Source organism: Henckelia pumila, chromosome 2, assembly GCF_033568475.1.
Source record: "Henckelia pumila isolate YLH828 chromosome 2, ASM3356847v2, whole genome shotgun sequence".
NCBI classification, from domain to species: domain Eukaryota; kingdom Viridiplantae; phylum Streptophyta; class Magnoliopsida; order Lamiales; family Gesneriaceae; genus Henckelia; species Henckelia pumila.
Window position 1 is genome coordinate 103,668,390 of NC_133121.1, and position 16,452 is coordinate 103,684,841.

General features: G+C 35.4%; 2 protein-coding genes across 2 annotated transcripts; one reads left to right on the forward strand and one right to left on the reverse strand.

Moving 5' to 3' along the window:
• The first annotated feature begins 227 nt into the window (after positions 1-227).
• Positions 228-3,807, forward strand: LOC140884888 (uncharacterized). The gene is made up of 5 exons (XM_073291772.1): positions 228-328; positions 442-586; positions 1,102-1,259; positions 1,806-1,890; positions 1,974-3,807. The coding sequence occupies exons 1-5, from the start codon at positions 228-230 to the stop codon at positions 3,246-3,248; spliced, it is 1,764 nt and encodes a 587-aa protein (XP_073147873.1). The 3' UTR covers positions 3,249-3,807.
• A 173-nt stretch (positions 3,808-3,980) lies between these two features.
• On the reverse strand, positions 3,981-8,780 carry LOC140879821 (probable inactive receptor-like protein kinase At3g56050). Its single transcript, XM_073283740.1, has 9 exons — positions 8,292-8,780; positions 8,032-8,170; positions 6,925-6,996; positions 6,704-6,847; positions 6,492-6,620; positions 5,536-6,050; positions 5,163-5,353; positions 4,891-5,023; positions 3,981-4,760 (listed from the first exon to the last, which is right to left on the reverse strand). The coding sequence occupies exons 1-9, from the start codon at positions 8,392-8,394 to the stop codon at positions 4,192-4,194; spliced, it is 1,995 nt and encodes a 664-aa protein (XP_073139841.1). The 5' UTR covers positions 8,395-8,780; the 3' UTR covers positions 3,981-4,191.
• Between the last annotated feature and the right edge of the window lie 7,672 nt (positions 8,781-16,452).

Consider the following 16,452-nt stretch of genomic DNA (forward strand, 5'->3'; position numbering starts at 1 on the left):
TCAGATTTTTGCTATTAATTTTGGTGGAGAAAACATAATTTAAAATTTTCCCAAAAACAAAACAATTCCACTCGAAGATTTGAATCTACCACTAATTCAACTATCAACGGCTCAGAGCCAAACAGTCCCTATTCAAATTCAAATTAAAATTAGGCTCCAATCCAGAACAGAACAAAACCCTCCCCCTTTCCCCTAATTGCAAAACCATCTTCCAAAGTCTCCGATCAATGTCAAGCAACGACAGCACTCTGTACAACAAGCTCTTTTCTTCTATAATCTCGGACATCAAATCCTACAATGGCGATGACCCTCTGCTCCCATGGCTCCGGTATTAATCTCACTCCTTTATTTCTGTTTTATGTTTTTCAGCAGTTTTCAGCATAATGGATACTCTACTGTTTTGTTTTGTTTTGTTTTTTTTTTCCCATTTTCACTCGACAGTGGGATAAGAAAAATGAAAGATTGGTTGCAGCCTCAGGTTCTGAAAGAGAAATTGCCTCGCTTTCTCCAGAAATGTTCCGAGACTTTCCTAGCCCATGGCCGTTACTCAAATGATTTGCGTTACATTCGCGTGTGGTTGCAACTGGTAAATCCTTATGTGACGCTGATTCTTATGTTTGTACCTATATTTGTGGTTCTCTTTTCTAGGTCCTTTTCTTTTTTCGTGGATTTAATATTTGTTTTGTGGATTGATGCTACTATGTTTTTTGTTAGCTTAGAAATTGAGAAAAGTGTATCGAGAGCAGCAGTCCAACTTCTTCCTTCTTTCTTGATTGTGAGTTATAATAACCAGCATTTAGATTGGCGTCGGAGAGCCGTTTTGACGAGGTTACTTCCGTATTTTGTTTGCAAAAGTTGCCATTTTTCGAAAATACACATGAAATTTGAAAATTTTTTACTTCGAGTCTATTTCTCTCGTATTCCTGCTCTACACTGAAACACAAGTTCATGTTTTGCTTAGAACTAGCGATGTTCCAGAGTCGAAATAAGAATAAACCTGTTCCACTAGCTTGGCTGTATTTACTAGATACAATATGTTTGCATATTTTTAGCTTATGCGAGCGGTTCAAGTAAAATTTATATTCAGTTGTCTTTCTGTAGATGGATTTTGTGGATGATCCAAAGGGAGTTTTGAGAACTATGGAGATGAACCACATTGGGATGAAAAAGTCATTGTTTTACCTTGCATATGCCCTCTATTATGAGAAGATGAAAAAATTTGAAGCAGCTGAGAAAATTTATCATCTTGGAGTGCAGAAGTAAGAAGCTACATCCATTTGTTCGGTGCTTTTCTATGTGGGGCATAATTGATGGTATATATATGCCCACACATGAACATATGTCATGTTTTTCATCCTTTCAGCTCCATGCGCACTGGATTTTTTTTGAGAAGTTCATTGGCCGAAGCTAACTTGTTGCTTTCTTCAATTCTCGAAGGTTTATCTTCTGTATATTTTGTGGCAATGATTTTTCAGTGATGCCAACATGTGTTATTTTGGTCTTGTCCTTTGAACTTTATGATAGGAGAGTTTCTTTATCAAACTTCAACCTAGAGAGAACTTACTCTATTATCCATAGTTTTAGAATGGTATAGCTAATCGATCAATATGACTAATTGTTTTAGAATTACTTGCTCTGAGTGGGGGTAATCTACTCTCCTCTTTAGGGACACCTCGCCTCTAATTTAAAAGGACTGTTTCCTTCTGTAGTATTTATTTGTCAAATTTCATGAATACAAGAGAATAATGAGTCATGGGCATAGGTAATTAATGTTTCATTAGTTGGACTTATGTTCATCTATACAGTGTTGCAGAGCCTGTTGACGAGTTGCTAAAGTCATATGAGCTATTTCTCCATCGCATGGAGAGACACAAAAATAAGATAATTCAGGTTTTTGTTGATCGTTATTTGTTATAAGTCTTATTCGTTGCTTGGTTTGCTTCACTATTTAACAATTGGCAGACATACTGCAGCACCAGGGACAAAAAGTCAATGGCAAATCACTATGTTCTGGTAAAAAATTTGTGACCCACGACAAGGTTAGATCTTGCCATGAGAATATGCTAAAAGCTGATGGCAAACCTGAACAAACATGGCCTGAAGAGTATCTGCCTGAGATGCAATCTAAGTTGGTAAATATTGCGAGCAAGATGGACCTACCACAAAGATCTACAGATGAAATTCCCATGAAAGAAGTAAGACAAGGTGGAAGTAAAAAATTTTATAGTGAGGATACAGTTGTGGGGAAGTTTGTAGATACTGCCATAGTTGGGAAATCTAATGCAGAAGATTCACGGCATCATGGTCTTGTGGAGCCCACAATTAACACAAAAGAGGCCATGAATGACATCAACAGCATGTTTCGAAAGCCATTAGAGCCATCAATCAGTGACAGGAGAGGAGACAGAAACAAGTTCAAAAATGGTAACTTGAACAAAGGACTTGAGGTTTTCACGGATGAGAGCATACATGCTGAGGTTGGATCATCTCAGCAGAACTTGTCGAAGGATTCAATATTTCCACGACTCCAAAGATCTGATGTTAACGATCCCCTAAAGAAACCATTTGAAATATATGTTGACAGCGAGAAAACTCATGATGCTCAAGAGAAAATCATTGAGAAAGGTATTCATGTTCAAAAATCTGAAAGTGTTCGCATATCAAACAGTCATGCGAATGATTCTTCATGTGCGTATCCAACTGATATTCCTCCACAGTGTTTTAAAGAGCCGAGTTCTAGAAGGGCAACTGAAGCTGGACACAGAGAGGATACAGTTGTGTATAGGTTTGTAGGATCCACCATCTCTGATGAACCAGCAGTAGAAAATGTTTGGCACCATGGTCTTGTAGAACCCACTGTTAATTTGAAGGAGGCAATGAGTGATATTAACATGATGTTTGGAAAGTCGATAGAATTTAGGAGGAAAAGCAGGCCAAAGAAGCAAACTAAAGTTCCTGATGAGGTCAAGTGTGAACAGTTTCTGATACTACCTGATGATGAATTTGATAATCATAAAGCTGTAGATGACGTCAACTGCACGTTCCAGGAGCCAAGGAACCAAAATAAAGTGCCTAATCATCAAGCACAATTTTTGATTCTCCCTGATGATGAATTAGTTAACATTCAATACAACTCCTTGCCAAGCTTATCCAGTGAAAATAGAAGTGATTTGTTTGAACAAACTTTGTGCACAAAAGAGGCAGTTACAGAAATCAATAAATTGTTTGCAATGCCAATGGATTTCTAAAATCTTGTGAAATATATCCCATGGTTTGCTTGTGGATTTGTTCAATTGTTTCGTTTTTTGGTCCATTTGGTCTGTGGTCTTGATTGTCATGGGCAATTTCACTTGACTGTTTTTTTTTTTTGGCCTGTGATTGGAATGTTCTGCGTTCTTGGTATTCCGACATACCACAAAGCACTGGGCTTGACGACACTGACATGACTCAGCTATTGTAGGAAGAGGTAAAAGGACCTCCAGCATATCAGTATAGCCCATAATTTGGTCCACTCGATCTCTGATCTTCTTGTTGAATTGGTGCATTGCATAGTCATAACTAACATTAGCAAATGTTGTTTCAAGAAGTGACTACTCTGGTTTAGTGTGCGGCAATGAAGATAGAGAGTTCAAGAAAGTGTGAATCATCTTTAACTCCTTGCGCCGCGCATAGAAGTACCCATTTCGGTCTGTTTCAGACGTCTCCCTTGATTATGTTGACTACATGGCTTCTCTGTTGTTTATGTTTGCTGTGGGATCGGTTTGTGAGTGTTTATTGGCTGCAGAGTTTGGTTTACTTTTGTTATTGTTTAATCCAAGTGCCAAAATGATGGCAATTCGTTAAGGTCTTTCTAACGATAGTTCGACTTATTATTTCACACTTTTGTATTTCTTATTATTAAGAGTGATTTTATTTTTAAAATTTTTTGTTTTTACGAATTATGATTGATTGAATCAAGCATCACTAACTATAAAATAAGATTGTCAAAAGGCCAAGGTTTCGATTTCATATTTTAATATTAATTAAAAAAATAAAAGAATGATTATAATTTCTCCCGCCATATGTTATGTACAATAATCAAGAAATTTCCTCTACACTTCGAGAAACACAAGTAAAAAGAGGTCGCTCACTATTTCAACTTCACGTATCTATCTAATTTTTTAAAAATAAAAAAATCCTTCACGTATCTATCTAGTTAGCCTCAGTTGACAAAATCTCGAGTTCTGCCCACCAAAGAGGTGATGCTTTCGGGATTGCCACTGCAGGTTCAATCCCTGTTATCTCTCTCAATCTCGCACAAACTTCATGCATAACCGGTCTCTGTCTCGAATCAGGATCAACACACGATCTTATCAAACCGTCAATAAGTTGAAGTTGATCTTCACGATATGTTTTCAGAGTAGGATCAATTGTTTCTCTCAAAGACTGTACTCCTCTCAGATAATTGGATGCCCAGTCTTGGAGTGAATCACTACTACCTACAGCGTACGGGAGTTTACCAGTAATCATCTCAAATAGCAGGACTCCGAAACTATAAACATTACTTGAAAGATTCGGTTCAGTTTCAGCTGCAGCCTTTTCGTCCAAGAAAACAAAATCTGCTAATTTTGCTGCATAATCTTCAGTGAGATATATAGACGAGGACGTTAAGTTTTTGTGGGCGAGTGACGGTGTCAATGAGTGCATGTGTTCGAGACAGTATGCAACGCCCATTGCTATTCTTAATCGTGCTTCCCAGTCCAAGTGTTCAGCTTCTCTTACTGTAGAATTCACAAGAGTTCGACGAAATTATGAAATGATTGATAAGAATAGAATTACCGTATCAACAATGAATAGACCAAATTTAAATTGAAGCACTAAGAAAAAAAATCAAGAGATCAATATACTCACTGTGGATGTGCTCAAAGAGAGTTCCATTGGGAGCATACTCGAAAATCATCATCCTAGTGAAAGGATCCTCTTCCTCACAATATCCAAGTAAGCAAACAAAATTCTTGTGATTTACTCTTGATAATGTGTCGATCTGAGACAAATAAGAAGCCAAATTGAGTTTCAAGAAAAAAGAAACCGTGACTGGAATGAAATATGACCGCGTGTTCAAGCTAGCAACAGTCAAAATATGGAATCTCAAATCAAGAATCGACATTAATATAAAAAGATACCTTCTTCCTGAACTGAGCTTCCACACTATTCGACCACTCTTTTGCAGATCCTACTGCAATAGATGCGACAGCTATCTCAACTCCACTAGACAAGGTACCCTTATACAGCGTGCGAACTGCAGAAGAGCTAATCACATTGCTAAAATCTTCACAAGCAACCTCAAGTTCAGATCTCTGAAGTTTTGGGACCCCTGAAGTAACCAAAAATATAAAATCTATTAATTAAGGATAATATGATCAATAATAGTTCTAATGGTAATTCTTAAGAAGTTGAATAAACTCTCAAGACTACAAATTGTCATTCAAGGGCCTTATACGTGTGCATTTAAAAAAAACGAGCAAAACATTAGACATTTTGCGTCAGCAACATTACCAGTTACAAATGCTCTCCTCAATGGTCCACTTAGTCCAGTAGCCCAGGGATTTACAGCAGCAACCTTACCACTCTTGCAATAGAAGAAGCAAACAACCAACACTAGAACAAATACAGGACCTCCAATGGCGGGAGACAATATAAGAAGTTGATGACTCTTCTTAGAATTTCCAGTTGATGTGCCAGGACTTTCTGTTGGGATAGGAAGCGAAGGAGGAGAAACACGTGTAACGGGAGAGAGGGAAGGAGAAGAGGATGGTGCTAGTGTAGTAGGAGATAGAGAAGGAGAAGGAGAAGGAGAAGGAGAAGGAGAAGGAGAAGGAGAAGGAGATGGAGATGGAGATGGAGATGGAGATGGAGATGGAGATGGTGAATTTCTTAAAGTGGGTATTGGTGGGGGTAGAAATCTCCACCCTTGCCTCCGTGCTCTAGGAGTTTCTTGTAACAATTTTCGAGCTCTAGGAGTTTCTTGTAACAATTTTCTATGTGGCGCTTCTCTTTTCTCCAGTGAATCCCTGTGAAGAAGGCAAGGAAATTTTCATCTTGAAAAGTGAAAAAACCATTGAATCTTAATCAGGAGGGACACTGATATTAGACAAAAAAAAAACAAAAGAGAAAACAAGCCTCGCCTTGTTTGCATTGTCAAAAACATCTTTCTGCTTTTAAAAACATGGGATTTATTCAGTGTGTCGGGCCAAAATTGAGATACCATCAGACTACAAAAATTGGGAAGACTAACATTTTATGCGTTGTTACAACATGATGGCGAATGTGTTGCTTCAGTACCAACCCGACAATCAACTAAAATCTATAGGACTGAGACTCAAAATTGTGCATGACATTACTAATTTTTCTCATTGAATCATTAAATAACTATATGAATGGATAAACTTCAATTCCAATTTATTATATTAGATTATAATGAGGATGGAAGTTCACACATGCTGAAGATTTACCACAAGATTGAATTGCTGTTCCTTGTGGGGCCGGATAACAACTCTTCTTCCACTTGAACTTCAGATAGCTTTTGGAGTTCATAAAGTTCGGCATATGAGCTGCTAAGAAACTCATTGTTGTCTAGCAAACTGCGTCAAACAGAAAGTATAAATTAACAAGATCAAGATAAAGATAATTTCCACAAGAATATCCAGTTTTATTGCAAACTTACAGGATTGCCAATGAGAAATTATTGCCAAGCTGACATGGAACCTCTCCGCTGAAGTTATTGTATCCAAGGTCTAATACCTCTAATTTCTTTAATTTTGCTAAATTTTTGGGGATTACGCCAGAAAAAGAATTGTTGCGCAAGATTCTGTCAAGAAATTGAAGTTAACAAAAAATGCAAGAAAACAGAAAAGTTCAATAAGAAATCAATAAGTTACATCTTACATGGATTTCATGTGAACCAAGTTCCCTAAATCAGGAGCCAAGGTACCTCTCAGACAGAGATCTTCCAGGTTCCTAGAGACAAATGATAAAAAAAAAACCCATGAGATAAAAAAAAAGGATAATTGTTTTAAGGGTAAGGAAGTTAACTATGATAATAATTCAGGATTTTGGTTGATTTGATCGATGAAGGAATTTTTTTTGCGGTTTACTTCTCAGCTCGACTAGAGAGGAAGAAAAGAATTCAATTCACACCATTGAACCTAACTCATGCTAATGGCATGAAAAACATGCATTGCATCCCCATGCACATTAAACCAATTTGGATAGAACGTATAATTTGAAATTGAAATGATCATGACCACAAAAGCATCTATTCAACTAAAAAGTAATTTTCCTTTCGTTTCAAGTGGTTGCTAGTGCTTGATGGTGTCACATGTGCAAGGAAGTGTGTGACTGTTTGTGCATGTGATTGATGCTGTAGCACAAATGAGAAAGTGATAGAGCTTTGGAGTAGTTTTCGCTCCTATAATAGATTCTTCGATAGGATTACACGATGTTTCCACAATATCGACGAGAGTCAGAGGGGTCAAGTAGACAGGAACCTTGCAGTAAACTACAAATTTACTGAAGCCAGGTGCCTAGGCAGCAATTCATATACATGGAAGTTCCATGTAAAAAAAAAAAAAATTGGGCAAACCAGTAAGTTCTCGTATGATCTAAGTTCTGTTTGTTATATATCCAGCTATAGCCTATCATTTAAAATTCAATACATGAACCCCTAAATCCTATATTTTTTCCTTCAATAATTTTTGCATGGCCAGTAAGACCAGATTGTCAATGTCTACCCTACAACTAGAGATTATAGATGAAATATCAACACACAAACATTCATTCATTTTCAGTACTGATCAAGTTCCTTACAATAAACCCAACTGTAAAACAAGATGCTCATGAAATTGCGGGTAAAACAACATCCAGAAAAGGTCAAAAGAACAGAAACCCAAAACTAAAAAAGGAAAATCCTCCCTTTCCCATTAGGAAAATTTCATTTTCCCATCAGTTAAAAAGTCAGAAAATGATAAGCATTTGGAGCAGTAATCTACTTACAAAGCTACAACATATCCTTCTGAGCACCCAACTCCAAACCAAGAACATGGATTGTCTGTTCCTACTTCATCAACCCAATTTGATAAAGCCCCAATTGGATCACTCATCACGTTCTCTTTAAATCTCAGCAAAGCCACACCTAAAATACACATACAAAATTAAGAATAAACAAACCAACCAAACTATAAACTTCTTTAACAACTTTAAACTTGAAAAATAAATATTTAAAAATCATAAGATAGATCAAATAAAGCTCGCACCTTCATCATTCAGGGACAAGCAAATTGTTAAGTTCTGCAGACATAGACAGCATATCGCTAATGCCGCCAGGAGACTGTTTTTAGATCTCCAAAACTCTTTCATTTCTCAAAAACTAAAACAAAACCCACAAATAATTTCGCAACAAATTTAATAAAAAACAAGTTTCTTGAGAAAATCGTCGCCAGGAAATAGGAATTGAGTTGACTCGGACAATGCACCCACCCCACCAGAATAGATTTTGGAGCACCAAATTAAGAAGGAAATATCAGAAAAATTCTCAGACGTAATTTTGAACAACCCAAGTATAACGCAAAAGCTATTTCTTGAAAAACGCGTGGGACTTTGTATTTAGCAGAATAGAAACATCAAAGAATGGCTTTCTTTGACTTCAAAATCAGGTATAAAGAAGCCGGAAAAGGGAAAAATAGTTAGTTCAACAAGAATTGGATAGTATTTGGGGACGAATCTTGCATGTGTGCGTGGATTGGCATGCTGGGAATTTCCAGGATTCTTCCTATGTTGCCGTGTTGGATTATTACTATTCAAATGCTAATTATTGCATCGCTAAGGTCCAAATCAATATTAAAAAAGAAGCTGCAATAATTGAATCAGTCATATGCTGTAATACTGTATGAATGTTATTTATGTGGAATTATTATATTTTTAAATTAGTGTATTTTTTAACTATAAAACCCGCGGGTACTGTCACAATACATGTTTCGAAATTGATTTGATGTACATTAGGTGAGCTTCGGAGTTAACGTGATAGCTATAAATCATGCTAATTAAGTAAGCAGTAATGAGATAGACTTGTCCCAAAAAAAATGTTAATAAGAAAAAAAATTGAACTTTTGATAATTAATTAAGCGATTAACAACTCAGAAATCCTCAGACTAGGGGTGACATATTGTACCGTACCGAAAAATTCATATCATACAACGTACCAAAAATTACGGTATAAATTTTTTTATACCGATACCGTATCGAACATTTCGGTATACCAAAAATTTCGGTACATATAACTAGCATACCGATTATATCGAAATTTTACGGTATATTGAAATTTCGGTACGGTATCGATATATACCGTTTTATACCCGAAAAAAACCTTATATTTTTTATAATTTAAAGATTTATTGTTTAAAAATATTATATATTTTAAATTTTTTATATAATATTTCGGTATATCGGTACATACCGAAATTTTCAAATTTCATACTGTTACCATGAAGAAAAAGTCGGTATCATTATTTTTCGATATGGTTGTGACGCCCGGGGCTGAGGAGGCAAGGAGTGATCGTCGGTGCCAAGAGGTGCACGGACAATGAGCGGCTCCTGGTAGGCTTCTAGACGGAGGGAGACATGAATGAACCGATCCTGTCGAAATGAGAGGGATTTTGAGACTGTGTAGGTATGAGACTGCATAGTTGAGGAAAATTTAAAAGATTTCATATGTACTACTAATATCAAGAAGATGCATCTTCTTTTCGGGAGCTCATCATATAAGAACTTCAAAGTTAAGCGTGCTCGACTTGGGAAAATTATAGGATGTGTTACCCCCTGGGAAGTTTCTCAGGGTGTATGTGATGGAAATATAAGCACGCTGAAAAGACCCATCTTGATACAATGGGTCATTATAATGGTAACCTCGATAAACCAAAAATTCGATATTTTTTCTTACCCCTAAGATAATTATTGTTCACTTGCTACTAGTAATCAAAGAGGGATTGCTAGAAAGTAACGTGGTCAAACTTTATTTATTTATTTTTCTAACTTAGAAACTTGCAATGGAGTTGATGGATGTCGACCACTTTTTTTAAAATTTTCGGACATATTTTAGCAAATTACAAAATAAACCCATAACACTATTTCGAAAAGCAACTTCAATTATCCAAATCAAAACTTCCAATTGACATATCCAAACCAAAATCCACTTCAAAGAATTAAAAAAAAAAGAAAAAAAGAAAAAAACGGAGGTATATATTTGAGTGAATTGTGAATAAATCTCTAAACCCAAACCTAACTTTTTTATAAATCCCTACAATAAAAATTCTTTCTTAAAACTCCCTAGGACCACCAAACTTGGTCAAATCCAATGTTTAATTTTTGTACCCAATTTATGCATTTATGTACTTTATTTATGCTATTTTTGTGCTCAATTATGGTACTTGAATCATCCGCAAAATTGGTATTTTTGTGCTCAATTATGGTACTTGAATCATCCGCAAAATTGGTATCAGAGCTTTAGGTTAATTATTCAGACTTTATATTATTCGTTAATTCATACTTTTCTTTGTTGAGAAGAAGATTTTCTACAAAAAATGACTTCAAACGAAGGTTCGAATCAAGAGGATTTTATTCATATAAAATCCTATAAACAAGTTAATCTACTCATAATAGATTAGTTACAACAGGTTGTGATTAATGCCCTTAATTTTGAAGGGAGTAAGAAAGATGATCTCTAACTCTAAATTTTTAGAGATTACCCCAGATTCCTCTAAAGTCTCCGGAGATCTTAGAGAAATTCAAAAGACGGTACAATATTACAGCAATCAGCTGTATGAAATATCTCGGCAATTGAAGAAATCCTTAAGAAACAAGAAGAAATTCTTGGAACTCTAAAGGATCTTCAAAATAAAATCATAAATCTAGAACACACTTCTGGTTCTAGAAAAGGAAATACAGGAGGAAGGTTACCACTCTCGTTTGGTACTGAACCTTTGTTACATCAGAAAGGTAAAACCAAAATGGTTCAAAAACCTTTAACTGATGATGAAAGGATGATTAATCTTATAAAAGCAGTATCAGAGAAAAACAATATCTGATGACTACTTTAGAAAGATTAAATCTCGAGGATCTACAAGATCTTGCGGATTATTTTGCGAATCTCAAAGTAGTAGATCTAAAAATGAATTCCCCTGAGGGTGAACAACCCATAGGGAATCCCCCAAGATATATGGTTAAAACAGAAGAACCACATAGTGAGTTCCAGGTTGGAGAAAATTCACATCCAGCAGGAACCAGATCAAGAAGGAGTAAAATCCCACTCCATCAAACTCCTTACGGAAAAACTGTTTTAGATCTAATACATCCTTACGGGGTTATGTTAAACCTTGATGTTTTGGACTTAAAAAACAGAGAAGATCTTATAGATGATTGAACGTCAGCTATGAGAATTGCAGTAGGGACATTAGATCTCAATAAAGAAGGATTCATTAAACTTTTAGAAATGAGTCTAATGGGATCTATCAAGATTGCATGGGAGATGACTATGCCAGATACGAAGGAATCAATCTTAGCAGGAGAATCTCTCAGCGAGATTGGAAAGAATGGTCACCCTATTTAAAGCACAATTCATAGGGGTAGACTATTTCAATAATCAAGATAAAGAGAAAAAGAGAAGATATACTCAAGCTCTGTATAGTTTCGAGTTACATGATATCTGTTTAGTTGATGAATACATTATGTTATTCACCAAATACAGATGTAATTCAGGAGTCGAGGAAAATGTAGCTATTCAGCTATTTTTCGCAAAAATGCCAAGTCCCTGGAGAGAAATGCTGATTAAAGAATACGTTCCAGGTCATCTTGATACATTGGCAAGACGCGCATCCTTTTTGAAAGGAAAATTGGCAGAATGGTGCCATATGGCAGCATTACAGAAGAAATACAAGAAAATAAGGGGTATAGATAAACGTACACCTTTATGTTGTAGAGAAAATGATCTTCCAACGATCATTGGAAACAGATAACAGAGATTTAAAAGGAAGAAATTCAGAAATAATCCCTATAATAAAATAATGAGAAGTTCTTGAAAACCAAGAACGTTTTGGTCCAAACAAAAGGCCATATCTTATAGATCAGGAAGAAGAAATGGACCCTACAAGAACATCCCCAGTAACAAGCTCATCACAAAGCAGGGGAAGAACACCATCAAGAAGAACTTTCAGAAGAACTCATACAAGAACAAGTGAAAGTTTCAAGGATTGCAACTGCTGGACATGTGGAGCAAGAGGACATATATCTACAAATTGTCCAGAAAATGAGAAAAAAGGAGTTAAACTCTTTGAAGCAACACCAGATATGGATGATGCGGTCTTCTTTCAAGATCTAGTCCAAGTATATCAATTTGAGGATATCCCCTTAGATGAAAGCATATACGAAGAAGAGATATTGTTTAGTCAAGAAGATTCTGAGGATGAATCAGAATCAGAATCAGAATAAAGAAGAAGTGTTTCGGCAGGAAACACATGAAAGTTTGGCTGGATTCTTTAGCCAAACCACGATATCTCATAATATGGTCCAAAGGATTATGAGAGAAAATCTAACGTTACAAAAGTATCAGGGATTTTCGGCAGGACAAGTAGAAAGAGTCTTAGGCAACCTAGGGCTTAGACAAAGAAGACATAATTTGATTTACAAAGTATCCAGAAGGGAAATGGCAATCCCCATGGAGTTAACAAGTAATCAAATAGAGATGCAGTTAATTCCTTTTGAAGAAATAAGAGAGGAATTGCAAAAGTTGAAAAGTGAGGTAGCAAGGACGATGTCTTGGATTCATATTGGAGCAATCCAAATAATGATTAAGGCAACTTTTAAAGAAGGAATAGATTCATCTATAGATATCGTAGTATGCGATAAAAGAATGGGGAATATTCAAGATGATGTCATGGGTACTATCTCAGAAAATCTTTGTGCAGAAAAAATTGTAGGAGTTATTTATCCAAGAATAGCCTACAATTTAGCTGACAGGGACTTTAGTCGAGCCTTGAATTTACATCAAAACTTCAAGGAAAAAAGACTAATGAAGGAAGGTAATAGGTCATATTCTATTACAAATCAAATTTCATATGCTCTTTCTAATACTCACCATTCTGAATTATTTATTAGAAATGAGTTCATTGAAATTCCAGATATCTTTGGGAAAGTTGCTCATGCGATATACCCAGAAAGAATCGAGTTTCCTTTAATTCAGGAAACAGACATTCAAATTCAAGACAGACCGGTTTTATACAGAGACCTTAAAATAGAACCTCGAAGGTTATCTTTCCAAGGAAACCGAATGACAAGTAGGAGATGGGACAAATCTCCTATTCAAGAAATTCCACCAGAAGAAAAAGAGTTTTCTATAATAGGAAAACTTAGATCTCCAGAAGGATGGAAAGAAGTAAAAATAGTATTCGAAATTACAAGTCATCGGAACCAGTTCCCTTGTAACTCGATTTACTATTTGGAACAACAGGAAAAAAGAACTTACCAAGGATTGATAAATATTGGAGAATTGAAAGTTCAAATATGTGGAATTCCAGGAAAAGAAGTGGATCAGCTCATTCTTGGCCTAGAGTTTTTAGAGGACCATAAACCATGGAAACGCCTTGAAAAAGGAATAGAGTTCATGGCAAAAGAAAAGACTTGGAGGATTCAATAAGAATTCTAAGAAATGGAAAACCAAGAGAATTGGATAAGGGACAATCCCTTAATCAGATTCGAAAACTCTGTTTACAAACAGAGGAAGAAACAATTATTGAAATTAGTAAGTCATGAACATGATTTACTAGGACGCATTGAAGAGGTAGAAAGGAGTAACCATACTCTACCTTCTGAAGCCTTAGAAAGACTAAAGGCGAATAGTCTTAATCGGATTACTGAGTTACAACACATGCTGTTAAAAATGACAGGGCCATTTAGTAATCCCTTTAAAAAATGACAACAAGTCCATTCTCCATATACATTCCGATAGGGATGTTGTATGAACAATATAAGGCTGAATACTTTGCAGCTTATATTGATTCGGGAGCAGGAATTTGTAAAGCAAAAAGAGGAGTCTTCCATGAAGAATGTGAAGAAGAATTACCAAAAATTGCTGGACGAGATTTCTCTAGAAGAATTTTAATTCTTTGTAAAGGAATAAAACAAGCAGAGATTCTTATGGAAGGAGCAGATCAGACACTTTGGTACAAGGTAAAGACACCACCAATCTATTTCCATGATACAGGAGCTGATATCCTGTTGGAAAATAACTTCTTACAAATGTTTAAGAAGTACACACAAGACAATGAGTCAAGAAGACTTATGTTCACTACAATTTGTGATCATAAAATTATCGTTCAAAGACTCAAGGTTTCTTTTTATCGACAATTGCCGATAATATTTCGCAGCCAGCGTGGTGATAAAGGACAACTTTTTCACCCAAAAATAAAAGATCCAAGAAGGTTTGGAGAAACCATGTTGAAAATAACAACAGAACAAGAACTCCAAACAGAGGATATGGAGCTTTTCAAGGTAACTCTACATCACAGAGATATAGAGTTAGAAAATAAGGTATCCCTTAAGGATGTCAAAAAGAGGCTCAAAGAAAGTTATAACGAACATCCTTTGGCATGGTGGGATAGAAATCAACTCAAAGCCAGTCTTACTCTAAAGGAAGGAAAAGAGTATGAATTCGTCAGATATAAGCCTATCCCGATGAACTTAACAGATCAAAGGGATATGAGAATGATTATCAAGGAACATTTGGACCTTGGTCTAATCAAAGAAAGAGTTTCACCATATAGCAGCTCAGGATTTCTGGTCAGAAATCATGGTGAAATAAAAAGAAGAAAACCCAGGTTAGTTATTAATTACCAAGGTATTAATAAAATCCTGGAGTTTGATGGGTACTTCATACCCAGTAGAGAACATCTAATTAGCTGTGTACGAAATGCTAGAGTGTTCTCAAAATTTGATTGTAAGTCTGGATTCTACCAGATAAGAATGGAAGAAGGCGGTAAAAAATTCACAGTCTTCTCTACTCCACAAGGACACCATATTTGGGAAGTTATGCATATGGGATTGGCTAATGCACCCCAGATATTTCAAAGAAAGATGGATAACTTTTTTAAGGATTATTTCAACTTTATGTTTGTTTATATTGATGATATTATTATAGCATCAAAAAACATCAACGAACACGTTAAACATTTAGAGATTTTCTCTAAAATTTGCTGAAACGACCCTAACTCTATAATTAATAAATAAATATGCGGAAATTTTTTTTTTTTAATTACTTACTAAATAAAAATATGTACATATATGCCCATACATATATGCACAGAATAAAAAGATTTAAAAATAAATAAATAAATAAATAAATAAATAAATAACTCAAATAAAATGCATTCTTTAATAAAATAAATATCTGAGTCAAATATTGAATTAAGATACTGCATAAATAAAATGATTAAAGTTTGCATGCAATGAAAATATTTAAATAAAATATTCCAAACCACAACCACTGAAAAATAATTTAAATGTATAACATGCTGAAGTATTCAAAACATGCAATGTGACTCAGACATCTATCACGGTCACGAGGATCACTGCCAGTCTGCTCATACGTCCTCGCCTCCGGTGGGTACTACATCCTCTACGTACTCACCTGCACCATACCAGTGTAGTGAGCCTAGAAGCCCAACATGCTAACATAACAAGGATTTAAAATAATTTATATCACTTTAATACTAATACATAACATATACATGAATGTGCATGCTTAAAATAACATTACGACATAACATAACTTAAATTAACTTAAATATCATAATCATACATAAACATTGCTGAGCAAATTATTTTCTAACATCGCATGGTTGTATCCATAGTGTAACCTTAAATCATACATCAAATACTGATCAGCGTGAAAACCAACGTACGTGGCGGTGACGAATCACCTCTTAAATTGGCAGTAAAATGCCCTTCAATAGTTCACATATGGGGACGAATCCCCCTCAAATTGTCACACTACTTCAACTTCCAACATAAAATTATTTTCTTTTGCTCAACCTTAAACATTAAGTCATGCATAAAAATTTATTTCATGAATGCATGTACTTAAATAAAATGTGTGTCCTTCATATATATTTAATTTAATTTCATACTAACATATACATATTAAAATAACTTCAATGCATAAAAATAATTAAATATATAATCAGGACACATGCAATTTCTCATGGATTGTACTGGACTGCGGGCCCTAAACTCTCAAGCCCATTTACTTAAATCTGGCCCATTAATACTGAGACTGGTCCATTAACATACTTAAGCCCAATAAAATTATTCTAAACCCAATTAAATAATTCAAACCCATTAACAACCAATTCTGGCCCAATGGGCCCAAAA